Below are 19,906 nucleotides of genomic sequence, written 5' to 3'. Positions count from 1 at the left end.
AGCAGCCCTTCTCAGTGCTCACTATTAGGCAATGTGTCCATACAAGAGACACAAGCAGCTCCTCTCAGTGCTCACTATTAGGTAATGTGTCCATACAAGACGCACAAGCAGCCCCTCTCAGTGCTCGCTATTTGGTAATGTGTCCCTATACGAGGCACAAGCAGCCCCTCTCGGTGGTCACTATTAGGTAATGTGTCCATATACGAGGCAAAGCAGTCCCTTTCAGTGCTCACTATTAGATAATGCGTCCATATACAAGGCACAAGCAGCCCCGCTCGGTGCTCACTATTAGGGAGTGTGTCCATATACGAGGCACAGCAGTCCCTTTCAGTGCTCACTATTAGATAATGCGTCCATATACGAGTCATAAGCAGCCCCACTCGATGCTCACTATTAGGTAATGTGTCCATATACGAGGCACAGCAGTCCTTTTCAGTGCTCACTATTAGAGAATGCGTCCATATACGAGGCACAAGCAGCCCCGCTCAGTGCTCACTATTAGGTAATGTGTCCATATACGAGGCACAAGCAGCCCTTCTCAGTGCTCACTATTAGGCAATGTGTCCATACAAGAGACACAAGCAGCTCCTCTCAGTGCTCACTATTAGGTAACGTGTCCATGCAAGACTCACAAGCAGCCCCTCTCAGTGCTCGCTATTAGGTAATGTGTCCATACAAGACGCACAATCAGCCCCTCTCAGTGCTCGCTATTAGGTAATGTGTCCCTATACGAGGCACAAGCAGCCCATCTCAGTGCTCACTATTAGGGAATGTGTCCATATACGAGGCACAGCAGTCCTTTTCAGTGCTCACTATTAGAGAATGCGTCCATATACGAGGCACACGCAGCCGTGCTCAGTGATCACTATTAGGGAGTGTGTCCATACAAGACCCACAAGCAGCCCCTCTCAGTGCTCGCTATTAGGTAATGTGTCCCTATACGAAGCACAAGCAGTCCCTTTTAGTGCTCACTATTAGGTAATGTGTCCATATACGAGGCACAAGCAGCCCCTCGCAGTGCTCACTATTAGGCAGAGTGTTCATAAAAGAGGTACAAGCAATGCCACTCAGTGCTCACTATTAGGCAGAGTGTCCATACAAGAGGCACAAGCAATGCCTCTCGGTGCTCACTATTAGGTAGTGTGTCCATACAAGAGGCACAAGCAGCCCCGCTCGGTGCTCACTATTAGGGAATGTGTCCATACAAGAGGCACAAGCAGCCCCGCTCAGTGCTCAGTGCTCAGTATTAGGGAGTGTGTCCATACAAGACGCACAAGCAGCCCCTCTCAGTGCTCGCTATTAGGTAATGTGTCCCTATACGAGGCACAAGCAGTCCCTTTTAGTGCTCACTATTAGGTAATATGTCCATATACGAGGCACAAGCAGCCCCTCTCAGTGCTCACTATTAGGCAGGGTGTCCATAAAAGAGGCACAAGCAATGCCTCTCAGTGCTCACTATTAGGCAGAGTGTCCATACAAGAGGCACAAGCAATGCCTCTCGGTGCTCACTATTAGGTAATGTGTCCCTATACGAGGCACAAGCAGTCCCTTTCAGTGCTCACTATTAGATAATGCATCATATACGAGGAACAAGCAGCCCCTCTCAGTGCTCACTATTAGGGAATGTGTCCATACAAGAGGCACACGCAGCCCTGCTCGGTGCTCACTATTAGGCAATGTGTCCATACAAGAGGCACAAGCAGCCCCTCTCAGTGCTCACTATTAGGCAGAGTGTCCATATACGAGGCACAAGCAATGCCTCTCAGTGCTCACTATTAGGCAGAATGTCCATACAAGAGGCACAAGCAATGCCTCTCAGTGCTCACTATTAGGTAATGTGTCCATATACGAGGCACAAGCAGTCCCTTTCAGTGCTCACTATTAGGCAGGGTGTCCATAAAAGAGCCACAAGCAATGCCTCTCAGTGCTCACTATTAGGCAGAGTGTCCATAAAAGAGGCACAAGCAATGCCTCTCAGTGCTCACTATTAGGCAGAGTGTCCATACAAGAGGCACAAGCAATGCCTCTCAGTGCTCACTATTAGGCAGAGTGTCCATACAAGAGGCACAAGCAATGCCTCTCAGTGCTCACTATTAGGCAGAGTGTCCATACAAGAGGCACAAGCAATGCCTCTCAGTGCTCACTATTAGGTAATGCGTCCATATACGAGGCACAAGCAGTCCCTTTCAGTGCTCACTATTAGATAATGCATCCATTTACGAGGCACAAGCAGCCCCTCTCAGTGCTCACTATTAGATAATGCATCCCTATACGAGGCACAAGCAGTCCCTTTCAGTGCTCACTATTAGGGAATGTGTCCAAACAAGACGCAAAAGCAGCCCCTCTCAGTGCTCGCTATTAGATAATGTGTCCCCATACGAGGCACAAGCAGCCCCTCTCAGTGCTCGCTATTAGGGAATGTGTCCATACAAGAGGCACACGCAACACGCAGCCCCGCTCGGTGCTCACTATTAGGGAATGTGTCCATACAAGAGGCACACGCAGCCCCGCTCGGTGCTCACTATTAGGGAATGTGTCCATACAAGAGGCACAAGCAGCCCCGCTCGGTGCTCACTATTAGGTAATTTGTCCCTATACGAGGCACAAGAAGTCCCTTTCAGTGCTCACTATTCATAATGTGTCCATATACGAGGCACAAGCAGCCCTTCTCAGTGCTCAATATTAGGTAATGTGTCCATACAAGACGCACAAGCAGCCCCTCTCAGTGCTCACTATCAGGTAATGTGTCCATATACGAGGCACAAGCAGCCCTGCTCGGTGCTCACTATTAGGTAATGTGTCCATATACGAGGCACAAGCAATGCCTCTCAGTGCTCACTATTAGGTAGAGTGTCCATACAAGAGGCACAAGCAGCCCTGCTCGGTGCTCACTATTAGGTAATGTGTCCATATACGAGGCACAAGCAATGCCTCTCAGTGCTCACTATTAGGTAGAGTGTCCATACAAGAGGCACAAGCAGCCCCGCTCGGTGCTCACTATTAGGTAATGTGTCCATATGCGAGGCACAAGCAGTCCCTCTCAGCGCTCACAATTGGGTAATGTGTCCATATAAGAGACACTTCTCCGAAACGGAGAAATATTAGCTGTAGCCCTTTGCCAGAATTTCAGGAGTAGTTTTTTATAAGTGTTTCGAGCCAGTTGAGTTGAGGTATGAGTTCAGAGCGTGGATTCTTTTGGGAGGAGAGTACAGTTCTATTTTACACAAATATCACCTTTATATAACTACAATTTGTAACTTGGGGTTTCATTATCCAAAGAAGCGTGTGAATTGTGATTGTTATATTAAATTGCATCACAGTGGGAAAGAAAATGCTTCATAGCTAGGTTGTGCTAAAATATTGATAAAATAATTGTAAAGTGTGTGTGGCTGTAGATGACATTTGATCATGTGGCTTATTTATTGTTCTAGTGCATGTGCATTTATATATCATCTTCACCGTAATAATAATGTGTTTGATTCTAAGGAAAATTATGAATATTTGCAATATTTTGATTGGCTCATTAGAAAGAGCCACCATTGACGATAACGGATAGCTTCACCAATGTGATTTTATTTGAGATGCTCTTTAGCAAAAGGGTTGCTAGAAACTCCATTGATGAGATTAATTGTTTTAGTTAATGGAGATTCCTAGTAATTTACAATCCACTCAAATGAAACACTTGTTGTGGAGTCAACAACTATGGCTAATAAAAAGATATACAAAGAACGCAAGTTGTGATTTTTAATGACTGCTTCAATTGGATTCCTTCACAGGAACCGATTTTCATCTTTTTGCTCAATACAGGTGCACCAACAACATTGATCAATACACAACTGTTGTGTTCAACGTCTGTTAACAATATTATTCTGCCATCTAACGCCCATAATATTTTACTTGTTATTGCATCAGTGCAGCTCGTCACACAATGGAAAATAGAAATTAAGGGGCTCCAGAAACGTAACATGCTATTGCTTCTAATTTTTCAAATGGGAATAAACCTGAAGATACATACCTCCTCTGTAACTCTTTTATTCGCACCATTAGATTGAGATGTCCCTGTGAATATTGTTCTATTACATCTCGCACGTCATATGGTTTTCTAGCTTGCTGCAAAGTAATAAATGATCTTCAGTCATTAAAAAACGAGAAAACAAATATTTATAGCAAAACATACATTCTTCACAAAGCCCCCCCTAATTTTCTGGCTACAGAAATGAACATTTGGAACATAGACATTATGAACCACTATAAAAATTGAAACTACACTTGATTTTGATCGATATAATAAGCTACAATAAGCAAATAAATAATAAACATCTTTGATCTACTGCTTCCTTTTTCCAATAGACAATTACATTACATTTTACAGTCTGAGGCAAACTGAGGCAAAATTGCAATTTTTATTGTTCACATATAAGGTTTGCTCAACTCCTAAAAAGCAATTAATAAAGGTGTTTTCCTTTTTTAAGATACCCTGGCACAATCATTCGAAGCAAGTGTCCTAGCCAGGTACCACTTCACAGCGAGCAACCGAACCCTCCCCCGACCCTCCACCGCTTATAAAACCTAATTCTAAAGGAGGTCGGTTATTGGCTTTGACATTATTGTGTGCCCCAAGGCGTACCGGACATCAGCCGGAAGAAGGTTACCACAGAAACGGAATCCGAAATGTCTTGGTCATCCTTTGGGATAGAATTCTAACTACCATACAGGAGCAATTATCATCTTCAACTTCTTTACTGAATGAACGCCAAATTAAAGCACCTTCACCTTACATATGCCTAAGGCCATCTTGAACCCGGGTATAATGGTTTGTACCATTCTGCACCAAAGATCTGTAAACAGTCAAACTGGAATCATTATTCTTCGGTTCATCGATCTCCTGCAAAGCCCCAAAGTATGCACTTCTGTTTAGTCTTGCCTACTGACAGCTGTAGCGGTCTGTGGAAGACCTTATGGTACTTATACAGTACAGCATACATACATACAGTACAGGGATGAGTGAGTGATCAGCTCCCTACAGATATCTGCTGTTAGAACTGTTTTCTGTAGTTGACATTGGTAGGGTGGAGTGACCTTAAAGCAATGGCATTTTGTGGAAGGTTACATGAGGCTTTAAATAATTACTGATAGTAACATTTCAACTGTTCTGCCCTCTCATTGCGATCACTGTGCCCAGTGCAGGATGTAGTTCCTGTCTCCAACTGCTGCTTGGAAACTGATGCTGGCCCCGGCTGTGTTTCTGGTTTGGCAATGTTTGTTGAGTTGCAATACTAGCAGTAGCAAAAACAAGCCATCACAAGATGGCTGGATGTGCATGAAAATACTGCAGCCATCTGCTGATGGATCTTCAAAAAAATTAAGAAATTAATTTCAAGATGGCTGTCATGCATGAACACGCATGATTGTCGACCATTTGGAGAAACAAAACAGCAAACATTAATATTGGCAAAGCCAATAGGTCGGAGCCTGAAAGTACAGGCAAGACCTATTTCCTTGTTGATTTACGGATGGTAGGATCTACACCTCTCTCCCAGTGCCTTTGGTTATCAATCTAACCTGCACATACCTGGAGAAAGAAACGGGAAACAGCAGACAAACTGAAGATAAGAAAAAATTGATTTTCTAATTCCGCCCCATTCCACTGCACACTTAACTATGAACCTTCCCATGGCTCTTCTTTTTCTGAAATATAGCCTAGTCAAACTCTACAAAGTCAGTTAAAAACCTGGACTTCTACTTCAAAAGCAATCACAGCGTTTACAAGTAGGATGAGCACATAGAAAAAACAACCCTTTCCAAATGAAGCACATGTAGCACATCTAAGAAACTTTGAACCAGGCCTTCATGCGACAGTGGTGGTCACTCATCAATTCAAGATTTGATTGCGTGAACTCCCTCTATTTAGGATACTACTATAAAAATCTCAGAACAACGCGGCTGATTCGCTTCAGGACAATGCAAAAGGAAATCAAATTAGCCATGGGCGGAATCAAAGTAGAATGTGTTGATTGGGTTAGAGTTCGGCAGAATTTATATTTCCATTCCTTTGCAACAAAGCTGCTTTGCTTAGCACACCCAAGTTCTTCAACCGGGTTTGTATTTGGTGTTTGTGAAGCGCATGCTACCTAGATATAGGGCGCAATACCGCTAGCTTCATAGATAATAGAAACAGTCCTAAAATACAAAAGAGATACGTTTTCAACAATGTGTGAAATTTAAACTTCACTTTATCAGATCTAAGTTAATAAAAAACGGAGAGAATTACAGGCTTTGGCAGTGATCACTGTGAAGCCACAGCCTCCCATGTGTGCCTTCTTGAATTTAGGAGTGTATGCCAGGTGGGTTAAGCTAGAGCAGAGGTCTGGCAGGAGTGTACGTCCAAAAAAGAGAAGACAAGAAGTTCGTGGGTGAAAGGCTATGGATAGTCTTATGACAGAAACAGACAGTGTTTTTGGATAGGAAGTTAGTGAACGATGAACAGATGAGATCGAGGATGAGATGTACTGCTGAATCTTAGATTAGTTGTAGATATCCAGGCAAACTACAAAGAGGGAATTGCAGAAGTCTAGTCTGGAAATGAGGATATCCTGAACTAGGGTTTTTCTAGTTGCGGTAGGGAGAAGAGGCTTAATTTTCTGAATCACTTTAATCATCAAGAAGCCTGTGGATGTAAGTATGTTGATTTGAGTTTGGAATTGTAGCTGCTGAACAAAAACAATGCCTAAATGTCGAGAGTAGGAGCAGGGATGGAAGCGTAGCCAAGCAAGTATGCCCACCAAATATGGGACCCGAACAAGGGATTTCCGAAAACGATAACCTCTGTCTTGTCAATGCTGAGCCAGAGGGAGTTGGAGGCCACTTAATGGGTCAATGAGCAGAGACTACTTTTTACCTGATGTGGAAGACTAGTCATGTAAGAGGATGACCTGTGTGACATCAGTGTGGTAAAAAACCTGAGGCCACTATGAGCTCAACTAGAAGGATCACATAGAGGTTAAATAGTGCCTGGCTCAATGAGAAGCCCTGCGGAAACTAGCAGTTATGAGAGGAAAGTGTCCACTCAGAAGACTTGAGTACGATCCTTAAGAAAAGAAGCTGGTAAGGCATGGTCTAAGCCTTTGACCCAGATATCCCACAACCATTGTAAAAGTCTAGTGTTGAATACTTAGTTAAAGGCTTCATAGTCACTAACTTTTCCCATCCTAATATAGTGATATGTGACGCATGCCTCGTGTATGAGGTTTTCAGAGGCATTGCTGTTGCCCACTTCAAGGTTAGTACATTAAGAGATAGTTTCAGCAGAGTTGAAGGCCTGAAATGTAACACCACTAGCCAAGCCTTATTGCAATTTTAGATCCATTTTCCAGTAGCCTAGTACCCTGAGAGAACAGAGGACTGGAAGGGGCAGCTTTTCTTTCTTCGAAAATTGCTCTGTGGTTCTGGAGGAAATCTGCATCCTAGGAAAATATCTCAGTTGGTTAAGATACTTTCTACAGAAGTATCATGTTTGATCAGCAGACCACATGGTTGAATCCTGGTGAGGCCAATTCAGTCTTCAGGATTACAAAAAAAGTGAGTGAATGTAATATCTTCTATGTTCTCATTGAAAGTTTAGCGAGTCTGTACTATGTAACAGAAAAAACGTTATTGTTAGGTCACAACCTACCAGACAACACAGTTTCTGGTTTGCAAAGAAATTCTTGGGGGCAAACTTCACTTGGAATGCATTCTACCAATTGCTGACAATTGGCTTTGTGATGCACATTATCTTGCTTTCTGTTTGCTGGCTTTATTAGGTCGAACCTGGGCAGCCCATGCGCTGCTCTGCGAGGCATGCTGTATTCAGGTAGCAACTTGAAGCTCCGTCCACTCTCACCCTATATGTTTCATTGGTGTGTGCCACTGTCCACTGTACACTGTGGCTGCTCATTGGTCAATAGGCTTGGTAGTGCCTTCTTAGTACCGCCTTGTCTCATTTTGTAACCTCCCATGGCTACATCCCCTGTTACGTGTGTTGTTACTCAGTAGGCTTTAATTACAGCCTCCGAACACTATTTTCTCAAATAGCTTTGTCCTGCCTTTTGTTCCCGGCAGAATACGCTCTCTCCTAAGGCTTGTTTTTTATTTTTATAGCATGGCGGCGAACGCATTTGCAATGCTATAGATCTCGTATTTGTGAGAGTTTAAGCTATTGCCATTGTAAATTACAATGTCTTTTATTTACCCGTTTTAAAAACAACACATAAATAAAAGGCATTGTCATTTACACTGTCAATAGCTCAAACTCTCGTAAATGCTAGACTATTGACATTGTAAATTACAAAGCCTTTTATTTACCGGTTTTAAAAACAACATATAAATAAAAGGCATTGTCATTTACAATGCCAATAGCTCAAACTCCCGTAAATGCTAGACTTAATGCTTGCTTTTTTTAGGCTGTCCAGCTTGAGTTTATCCGTCTGGTGGAGCAATTCCTCTTTACTATATCCTTCCGAGTGCTCGCTTTCTGTAAACAGGCCTTTACATTTTGTTCTTATCTTGTCACATTTGCTGCACATTCAAAGACTTAGGTCAAATGTCAGGCTCTGTCTTCTGAGGGAGCCTGGTATTTATTTTTCTTTCTCTGACTTCAAAGCGAGAGAATTTATGTGACAATCTTGCTGTGAAACAAAAGGCTTTTTTTGTAGCACACAACAAAGATGAACTGTGCTGATATTTCAAAATATATCAGAATTAGAAAAGTACAAATTACGTTTTCTTGTAAATCTGAAATGTGGTGGAAAGAAATATTTGAATATGATCAAAACACATCAATACACTATTACACACATTATTGTTTGTGTTCGGTATAACTATATGTCTGTGCAAATGTAATGGTAATTTAAACTGAAAATGTGTTATCTGTAATGGCAGTGCGCTACCACACCATCCATAGTCCAAACTCCACACTATGTCACTCCACTTCGCAACACTCTACGCCACACCACTCCACTCTACGACATGCCACTCAGTCTACGCTATGGCATGCCACTCCAATATAGCCTCTCCACTCTAAGACACCCCACGCCACTCTTTGCCGCTCCATGCCACTCTTCTCAAAGCCCCTCCACTCTACGCCCCTTCACTCTATGCCACTTACCCCACTCCACTCCAATCTACACCTATCTACTCACTTTACTCCACTATACCCCATGTACCCCACTCTTCAGTACAATCTACCCCACTTTACTCTACCCCATTCCTCTCTATTCTACCCCAATCAATCTACCCCACTCCACTCCAACCTACACAATCCAATCTATCCCAATCCATCCACTCTTATCTACTACAATCTACAGCATTCCAATCTACCCCACTACTATCCACTCAATCTACCCCACTTCATGCTACCTCAATCTACCCCACTTCAATCTACTCCACTCCAGTCCCGTCTACCACAATCTACCCCACTCCAATCTAACCCATTCCACTCCAGTCTACCCCACTCCAATCTACCATAATTCACTTCTGCTATACCTCAATCTACCCCACTCCACTCTATCCCAATCTACACAAATCCATACCAATCCAATCCACTTCAATTTACCCCACCTTAATCTACCCCACCTGATTCAATCTACCCCACTCCACTCCAATCAATTCCACTCCAATCTACCCCAGACAACTACAATCTAACCCAAGATATTCAACTCCACTCCAATCTGCCCCACTCAAATCTATCCCACCCCACTCAATCTAACCCACTCCTCTCCATCCTAGCCCAGCCCATTCTACCCAAATCTACGCCACTCCTCTCCAATCTACTCCAATACACCCCAACATACCTCACTGCAATTTAGCCCACTCCAATCTAGCCCAAGCCAAGCCACTCTATCCTACCCCACCCCAATTTACACAATCTGCCCACTGCACACCAATCTACCCCACTCCAAGCCACACCACTTTACCACAAGCTAGCACAATCTACCCCACTCCAATCTATCCCACTCAACCCCAGTCTACCCCACTCTAATCAACCGCATCCACCCAGCTCCAATCTCCCCTACAACTCTAATTTACCCCACTTCACTCCAATCTACCCCACTGTACTTCACTACAATCTACCCCTATCTATCCCAATCTGTCTTACTCCACTCTACCCCACTTACTCTACCCCAACCTAACCCACTCCACCCACTAACTTTTAGCCATGCAAAACAGCAGCCACACTAATGTACACACACTAAAACACATTTCCAAAGCCAATAGCTCTTTCATAAGCGAGTCTTATTGGCTTTGCCAGTGCTTGCTTGTTATTCTTGTCCATACAAGATATCAAGAACAAGGCACATTCAGTTGTATTTGGTGATCTGGGCCAATTAGTTTCAATATAAAATCTGTACTTCAAAAGCAAATCATATCAAGTGAACTTTGAAGGGATTTGAGCCTTTTTTACTTTGTATTTGCCGAAGTGAAGCATTAGGTCAATATAACATTTTACTAATATATTCCTATCCTTTTTCTCCTTTACTTATTTCGAATAGTTTAGTCAGTGGAAACATAACGATTTGATATGTTTGTTGTTGTATTTCCTTTCAAATCTTAGTTGACAGAGGAGCTTCATTGTTTCTGCTGTTCTGTTCCTTCGGTCCAGAATAGGGGCTATTCTTTGATTGTATGGCCTTTGATTGTCTATCTTGAATAGAATAATGATCTAATACAAGATGTTAATACAATTTGTCTTATAAAAGACACTTAAATCTTAAAATGCAAATTGATTTCATGTACAAGAGTGTCAGGCCACATCTTTGAATCGAAAGGTCAAGAGTATCTCCGATTATAATACATCTACCTGAAAACAAAATTTCTGAAAATATTTGCAAAATAATGGTGTAGGAAGATGGCTCTGTATATACTATACCAAAATGAGGTATGGTGTACACAGAGTCCAGTGAAACTCCAAAAGGTAGGCAGAGGTAAAAGTAGATAGCACCTTACCCTCCATTTGTGGTTGTATGGGCGAGCAGTAAGGCTTTATCAGAGGGCAGTGTTAAGCATTTGTTGTACACACTCAGGCAGCAAATGATCTCACACAAAGACTTAACTCAAACCAATTTGTTTGTGTAATAATATTATTTAGTTACATTATTTTCTAGAACCAAGCAAGCCTGGCACAGTTAAGTGTAAGTGATACTTTTCAAGGCAAGTTGAACAATACAATCAAGCTGAATGAAAATGCCTTTCTTACAGGAATGTAAATACTTTTGAATATAGTGGAAATTACTGTTAGATTACTTTATGGATTACTTTTTCTACTCCGTTTAATAGGCCTAGATATCACACTGGGACATTTCCTAGAGAAAAGGTAAGTAAAGCAGTTTTTAGATATTTGCAGTTTTTCTAGTTCTCAAACAAAACCAACTCCACACAGAATTTTTTTAAAGAAAAGCAGTCAATGCAATCCTATGGAAGGAAATGGAGTCATCTGTTTAAAGTAATAAGTTATTTGTGGGAGTTGGTATTCTGGGGTTAGGACCAGAGTTCCCCCAGGGTCAAGGATGCACTCTTGAAACACCTTCGCAAGCGCTAGGGCGACCAGGTGCATAATGCTAAGGCCCAATGTTATCCAATGTGGGATAGGGGGCCTCAGGCTGGTGGCTGCTCATGAGCAGGCCACAAGGTTGTGGGAGCAAAGCTCCTGGTGTTAGGTTCAGGACAAAGGGGAATCAGAGTTAGCTCCCAAAGTACACCCACAGGGACGGCTGGGTGTAGGGTGCTGTTTTGGCATCGGGTACCCTGTTGTTTTCAAGGGAGTTTCACCGGTTGCAACAAAGACTTTAGGCTCTAGGACAAAGATCTTCTGGAGGTGGCCACCAGTTGGAGAGGTAAGTTTCAGATGCCTGGGGATGCCGGGACACTGTCGGTTGGGCCACCCAAGGCAGTGGGACGTTGGGTGCAGGGGCGTCTTTAGGCATCAGCCCAGAACGGGGGTCCTCCAGAAAGAGTCAAGGCAGGTCAGAGATCACCAGATCTCAGATCAGGATCGTAGGGGAGACCCCCTCTTAGTGTTGGACCACTCAAACTCAGGCTGTGGGTGTTGGGGGCAGAGTGGTGCAGACTCGAGGTTTTGGCTGGAGCCAGAGTCTGTTGGTGAACAAATGCAGAGCTCACGGGAGACAAAGTCTTGGGTTTAGAAGGCAGGGCAGGTCCTGTGAGGCTGCTGGACACACCGGGATATCGCTGGAGCAGGTTCGAGGTGCTGACAGGCTGGTAGGGCTGGGGCCAAGTTAGTGGGCGTCCTCCTCTTCTTAGTTTCAGCACGGCTTCTTCGGTCCTTCTTATTCTCTTCTTCTTCTCAATTCCTGTACGAGGAGTCAAGGTTCAGGGTTGCCCCTAAATGCTAGATTAAGGGGCGTTACAGGTAAGTAAACGTTGGGACCAATGGGTCCTTTCCTTGGGGTGGATACACCCCATATTATGCCTCCCTCCAGTTGGAGGGGGGCATATGCCTCTCTCTGGTTGGCTGGGTCCCCCACCTGCAAGATGAAAAAATCTGCATGCTTAGATTAAGAGTACCTATGATAGAATCATACCAGGGGTTATTCTCGTTCTCTCAGACACTTTATTAGGTCCTTCTCCGAGTTCTTGCACACCAAGTTTGATCTTGCATTTAGGTGTTCTTTGTGGGTTACCATTATGGTGAATTCTACCTGGCAACTGTCTATCAAAGCTTTTTTTAATCTCATTCTTCATTAAGCTTAAGCAGAGCGGCGGGGCATACTAGTTTAAATAAGGGCAAACTAGCACCCCATCCTTCCTTGAGCAATTAATAAGGGTAATATGAGGATGTTAGTGCTCTTAACCCCATATAGCTTGTACTGTCCTCATTTCTTTTGATGAAGGAAATGTTAGGATTAGCAATGTCTGAAATAAATAGAGCAAATCTATGGATAGAATTAATTGTAACTAATATTTTTCTTTCTTCTTGTCATCTAGACCACCTCATATTGATTCTGACTTCAAGAATTAATTGAGTAATCATTTATGTATAACATGTTGCATTTCTTCTGATTTTAACCCCTAACTATAATGCCCGCCAGTGCAGTATGTTACTATTTCCTCTTTAATGAGACTTTCTCCCACTGTTTGATTAATTACCTTTGAGGCTGCTGAATACTTTTTTTTCCACCACCTGGAAGACCTATCGTCTCAGGGATAGGTTCACTGCTTGAACCCCTTTCCTGTTTTTGTGATGTATTTTTCAAAACTATGGTACAAAAAACAAGCACCTATTTACAGGATACCAAAAGCGTACTACGACTCCTGGACCAACTTACCGTAGATGATGACACCATCTTGGTAAGTTTTGATATCGAGAGCTTATATACAAGCATTCCCCAGGATGCCACTCTGGAAGTGCTCAAAAGGGCTCTGGACAAAGAAGAATGGACCTCGAGAACCCCTAGAGAGTTCATCTTAGAATGCGCAAGACTGGCCCTAAAGAGAAACTATTTCCAGTATGAGGACAAGATCTATCTCCAGACCGGGGGCACATCTATGGTCAGTGCTTTTGCTCCTAGTGTAGCAGGCCTGTATGTACACGATTTCGAGGAGAAGTACATTCTTAGCCAGCACAACCCCTACAGCGCTAACATTTTACTTTGGAGAAGGTATATAGACGACGTGCTGACCATTTGGAAAGGCAGCGAAGACACGTTAACATCCTTCTTCAATTGGATAAACACACAGGACGACCATTTGAAATTTACTTATGTGAAGGACATGAATTCCTTGGTCTTCCTGGATCTCACCATAACGAAAGCCGATGGAAAGTTGTCAACGGCTACCCACTACAAACCCACGGCTAAAAATAATCTACTCCGCTTCGAAAGCTTTCATCCGAGACCTCTGCGGGAGAACTTACCGTATGGACAATACCTACGGTTGCGCAGAAATTGCAGTGAACTTGACGATTATAAACAACAGGCTCAGGATCTCACTACTAAACTGAAGAACCGGGGATACCCGAGTAAGATCCTAAACAAAAGTCAGAAACGAGCCCGCAATCAACATAGAGCGGCTCTCCTAGAGGAATCAATCAGGACGGAGGATGAAACCCTCCTAACTTGTGTCACAACGTATAACACAATTTCCAATGATGTAACAAAGATAATAGGAAAACATTGGGGTATCCTCAACACTGGCAATCTGAGATGGGAAAAGCCCCTCTTCTCTTACAGAAGAGCAAGGAGCATCAGAGACGCAGTGGTGAACACAAGACCCAAAACAACTATGGTGGAGAATGAGTCAGTCCTGAACACGTGGGGGCTACCTAAAGTGACAGGACACTATAAATGCGGCAATTGCAGCGTATGCCCCTTTACCTACAACACTAAAACCTTACAACTGGAGCCAAATAAAATCTGGACGATAAGGGGTCATACCAACTGCAATAGTGAAAATGTGGTGTACTTGCTAACATGCCCCTGTAACCTACGCTACGTGGGAATGACCAGCAGAAAAATTAAAACACGTATTGGCGAGCACAGGAGCACCATCAGGTGCAGGAAGGCCAATACCAGACTTACCGAACATTTTCTGTCGGTAGGGCATAACCCTGATGAAATACTATTCGAAAAGGAACAAAGGTGGGTTTACAGACTTGCAACCCATAAGACCGGCCTTAACGATAATATTCCTTGGAATACAGTAATGGGTTAACTGTCCCTTCACGCTGATTTTTATGTAGACAGGGTGGTAATTCCAATCACCCTGCACTGAGATTTCCAACTTGATTCAGAGTCATAACATCGAGACACTCTATTTAAGCCCACCCTCTGATTTGCCTAATTTTTGCATACCTAATTCCTCCAATATATTGTTTTCCCAATTATACAAATGTAAAATCCTGGCGTCTGCCTTTTCCTCGGGGACGCGGCTCCTCCGGGAGCATCGCCCGCGCGGCAGTTGTCCAGACAACTGCAAAACACTAAAACCCATGTGACCGCATCGTCAGACGAAGCGTCAGCGGGTACCGCCCCTGAACTTCGCTCCGATTGGTCCACCGGGAGTCTCTGATTGGAACCACGCCCAACAAGGAAGTAGCTAACAGTTTACTTCTCGGCGTTGCAACCACATTGAACACTCCTTGGGGCATCCGCGAGTTACAACCAAGTAGGTTTGTACGCCAGACGAGCAGAAGCCGCAAGTAAGTGCCCTATGATGAAACGTAAGACGTATACTAAACGTCTTGTACCTAATTGCATCCAAGAAAGGCGAACTTTTAATCGGATGCGCGCCTTTCATTTTTTCGCAATATTCAGGTGACGGATACTTGCCGTCTTGGTCAACTCGATGCCCATGAAGCGCTAATTACCGCTTCAAGTGTAAGCAATACAACAACTTTGTGTATCATGTTTTCAACAAAAGTACCAGTTTTCTTTGCGGCACTAGACTATAGTTGCCGCTCACTTCCAGTAATGCCTGGGCGTGTTGTGACGCCGCACTAGTAGTGGCGATTGCTCTCCCTCACCTCCCCCCACCCTTTTCACGTGTCCCAACAACTAGCATTCGAACTAGATGCTGGAATCTCCCCTTTTTAGCACATCCACGCTCCAGTAATTACCGCCTGAGCACTACTGTCTTGTACCATAGACAGACCACAGGTACGACCTGATATTTTAGGTTTTCTACTGCCACCTGAGTTCTGGTGAACCCACCTAGCACAATATCTTTTAAGTGTACACCCTTGTTTTGTCCTCCCCAGTACGTATACCCAACCCTCTTTATTTTCTTTTACAGGTTTTTCTCCTGACCCAGGAAAAAGCACATTTTTACACCAGACCACAATTTGAGGTCTGTTTTTGAACGAGGGTTGGACGCACCTTAGCGTGTGCGGACCACCCCGTTCAAGATACACGGTCCTGACGAAAACCAAAGAATTTTTTACTGATGGTTGAAACATGTAGACCTACTTTTAAAATTCACATAGCACACTTCGCTATTTTTAGAACTAGCACACTTCTTGAGACACCAAAGCCTTCCTAAATAGGCACTGGTGCCACATATATTTTAATAGGGACCAAGCACCAAGAATAAATTCTTGGTGTGAGTAGCCTTGGCCCCTTTTTAACACACTTTTCACAGTCTTTTGCACATATAAAAAAACAAAGAAACCCGCTCCACTGTAACCAGGTGTCGCAGCACACCCTATGGGCACTCGGCCTATGGGGTGGGACGACAATGATGAAGCATGTCACCAACCAGGTTGGTGAGTGAGGGGTCTTCTCTAAGGACTACTACTGTCCTGTAAAGGGTTGGGGCAACTTTTTGCTAACCAGAGCCTTAAGCTCTAGATACAGAAGTAATTTCTTCTTTGTATCTTTTGCCTACAGGGGGTACTCCTCCATTGTTGTTGAAGCTGCTGAATACTTCCCAGAATTTAGAATAAGCTCAGTCAGCTAAGATCTCTGCAAACACAACTATATGAACATATGACTGGAAAACCTCTCTATCACCTGTCTCCAAGTTTAATGTGGTATCAACGTTGCCAGGAATCTCTAAAATCAATGATGCACATTTTGGTCTCTGTTCTATTGACATTTTTTTAAATATAGCAAACAAAGTCTGCTGATCCAACAAGATTCCTTGGAAAGCAGGGATTAACTGACCATTTTTCCAAAACAGCTACTCAACAGAGAAGAGAAGTTGTAAAAGTCCGTCAAGCATGACAAATCACTTAATCTGAGAGGTTCCAGGGACTATAAAGGAGACATTGGTGCAGCGAAAGAAAGATTCACGTAATATGAGAAACCTTAAGAAAATACATATTTTGCATGTTCATTAAGTAACACTTAGATTTAGTGATAAAAATCAGATGCTCATGCTTAGGCTAGATATTAATTTAAGAATGATGCCCCCTGTCAATTCTTGGTAGAGCGGCGATTTTTTAAATGATTGCTGTTTGATTCTCAGTATCTGTAGTTCAAAACTATCAATATCAGATTCCCAAATGGTTCTTCAAAAAGAATGCTCTCTACACAAGCAGCATTTGAGAAATCCATTCAACCCACTTATCAATGGAGATTCTCCACTGCAGATTTCCTATTATACCATTGTACACTCCAGCTCGTCGTGATTAACAAATAACTTTAGGGCTACAAGACCACCAAGCATACCGGCTGGACCTGTAAGGAATCATGTCCATGCTATATGGTGGGCCAAACCTACACCTCTATCCCCAGTTACTGGGGTGGTCCTCATATGCTGGCATCCAAACACACTGCCTGTCTATTGGCATTTAACCCGTTCGACGCTACTGACTGAACCGTTCAGTCACGCTGTGCTCATGACGGAACGGTTCCGTCACGGCCCGGCCGCCGCGCCTGCGCGGCGGGTTTCATTAAGCGGGCGGGGCCGTGACGGAACCGTTCCGTCACAAGCACAGCTCACCCGCGAGCCGTGACGGAACGGTTCTGTGACCAGCGCAGGTGAGCCGCGCGCCCGCCAGCCCGCGACCGTTAGCGCTGCGGCGGAATAGCCGCCGCAGCGAAGGAGTTAAACATTGCGACCACATCGGTATATCCAAGGTGGTTTATGTATGCAAAGGAAGTCATGTCAAGTATTAAGGGAGAACAATATTAATCCAAATTCTTCAAATTTCTCCCAACATACCATGGCCTCGAGGCCCATAAAATAGACCCAACCTCTTTTCCTGCATTCATTTCCTTAGAGGCCTAAGTGACTGTGACAATCTAGAAAGTAAGAGTCATGCAAGCATACCGTATGCCCGCTACTAATGTACCAAACTAGTTTCAAACACTTAAATCTCTATGAGAATCTTATTCTGGTCCCATTGAACAAGACGACTGGAGAGAAGCTGTGATGGCTTTGCATGAACTAGCCACTGCAAGGCTGTGCTTAATCCAGTTTGAATAAATTCATAGGCTTTATTATTCCCCTGAAGGCATCTGGAAGATGGGAAGAGGTCTGTCCCCTGAATGTCTAAGATGTGATAAAAGTTTAAAAGTGAGCCTAAGCATAGTATTTTGAAAAGGAAAAGGTACACTTCCAGTACAAAACTTATACTAGACTCACACAGACAAATCAGTGAGGTGGTGCAGCTTGAGTCCTGTAACACAGCGACTGCCCATGTAAAAGCATACCTGTCGCAATTAGGGCATATATTGCAACAAAATGGTGATGGAACGGCGCTTGAACCTCAGCCACTGGTGATTGCTCAGACCGCATTTCAGACGATTGTCTTTTCACTATGACACAGACCTCAAGCTGTACCGGTCTAGAGAGACATAGTGGGTTCAAAACAATGGACTGGAATGAGGACCAGAGTACTTCATAATAGACAGACTGCAACCCCAGAAACGTATTGCCCTGTCATTTTCTCCAACCCTACCCCCAACTCTGGTTGCCACCTAGCTGGTTTTATACTGGCATGATTGATATTTTAATGTCCTTGTTGGTACAAAAATGCAAGAAAAAAAGAATCACCAATGGCTTGTATTATTCCCCTTATCAGTACATATTTGAAGCTGTAGATGTAAGAAGAAAACTATTTAAAATATGTTCTACAGCTGCCCTAATGACCCTCAATCTACAAATAAAGTACACAAAAGCAGAACAGACGATTTCATAAGAAGGTCTACTTCTGAATCATGTGGCTTTGCAGAATGCTAAAACATGAACACATGGTTGGTATTTTTCTTAGAGAAAGGCGGCAACCCTAGACCCCACACTTGAAGTCTATGAAAGGAGCTCCTACCGTGGTTGATCTTTTGGGAGGTTGCTAGAAAGTCAGTGGCATGGCACACCCCCAAGGATGTAAAGGAGAAAGTATGGTAGAGGAAAAGCATACACGTTTACTCTGCTGGGGCATGTACGGAGAGGCACAAATACTTTGAAGTAGCAAGAAAGACACAACTAGGCAGTGTTCAAGACCATAAGACTTTATTGGCTGAATTCTGTGGCATGTACTGGTTAAACAGTTTGACCTTGGTTTCAGACAGGACATGGGATCTGTAGTGGGTATATCAATAGATCAGATGGATCCAGATCAATTGCTGAAACTAATAGGATCAAGAGTATGAAACCTGGCAAGGTCACATGGCTATCCAGAAGCAAATCTCTGCCACAGCATATCCATTTATAGTACACATTCTGGAGCTTCATGCATGTGTTACTGGGACATTCAGGTGTGCTGTAGTATCTGGCGGAGGACTAGATCACGTTGGTCTGTATTTAGGTGTTTGACTTCTGCACCCAGCCCTCAATATGTGTTTTTAAACCAATGCAAACAGCACAGGTCGATTCCCCAAGCTCCCGAATGTGTATTATAAAAATAATTTATGCCCCTCTGTAAGTGCTTTGGGTATATCCAGTCGTGGCCCCGGGCTCATAGTGCCACTGGAAGCAAGCTATACCTGACTGAAGAGCCCCAATAAGGGTGAAACGGTCCTGGGTTGCTTGCATTCTACTTCAGGGAGGACCGGGCTGGACTGTTCCTATGAGGAGCAGAGCCTAGCCTGATGTGCATATGGCTGGGTCCAAACTAACGTAGCAGGGTGGGCAAAAAACGATGGATTGGAATGCGGCCGGAGCAAATGTCAGTGGCTGAGATTAATTCAAGCATTCCATTTATCACTTCATTGTTTTTGCATCTATTTTAAATGCAGCAGGTTTGGAGTGCTTAGTTCAAACTACAAAAACATTCATTGATTGCAAAATCCAATTCATATCCATCCTAATTTTAGAGCTGCCTATCCAAGATCTCCTTTAAACAAACTTAGGGGCTTATTTATACTTTGGCAAGGAGGGACTCCATTTCAAACATGTGGATGTCACATTCATCATATTACAAGTGCCACTGTATATAATGCACTTTGTAAGACAGTGGATGGGGCATGCA

The 19,906-nt window shown here is 43.5% G+C and overlaps 1 protein-coding gene across 1 annotated transcript in view; it reads right to left on the bottom strand.

The window, feature by feature from the left end:
* KCNQ1 (potassium voltage-gated channel subfamily Q member 1) overlaps nt 1-19,906 on the bottom strand; it is a 1,043,019-nt gene that overhangs the window by 117,823 nt on the left and 905,290 nt on the right. Inside the window, exon 13 of the mRNA XM_086957849.1 lies at nt 4,016-4,110. Within this exon, the coding sequence (XP_086813975.1) occupies nt 4,016-4,110 (95 nt within the window). The remainder of the gene's footprint in view (nt 1-4,015; nt 4,111-19,906) is intronic.

Source organism: Lissotriton vulgaris, chromosome 2_1, assembly GCF_964263255.1.
Source record: "Lissotriton vulgaris chromosome 2_1, aLisVul1.2, whole genome shotgun sequence".
Classification (NCBI taxonomy): Eukaryota; Metazoa; Chordata; class Amphibia; order Caudata; family Salamandridae; genus Lissotriton; species Lissotriton vulgaris.
This window is presented reverse-complemented; position numbering and strand designations above follow the sequence as displayed.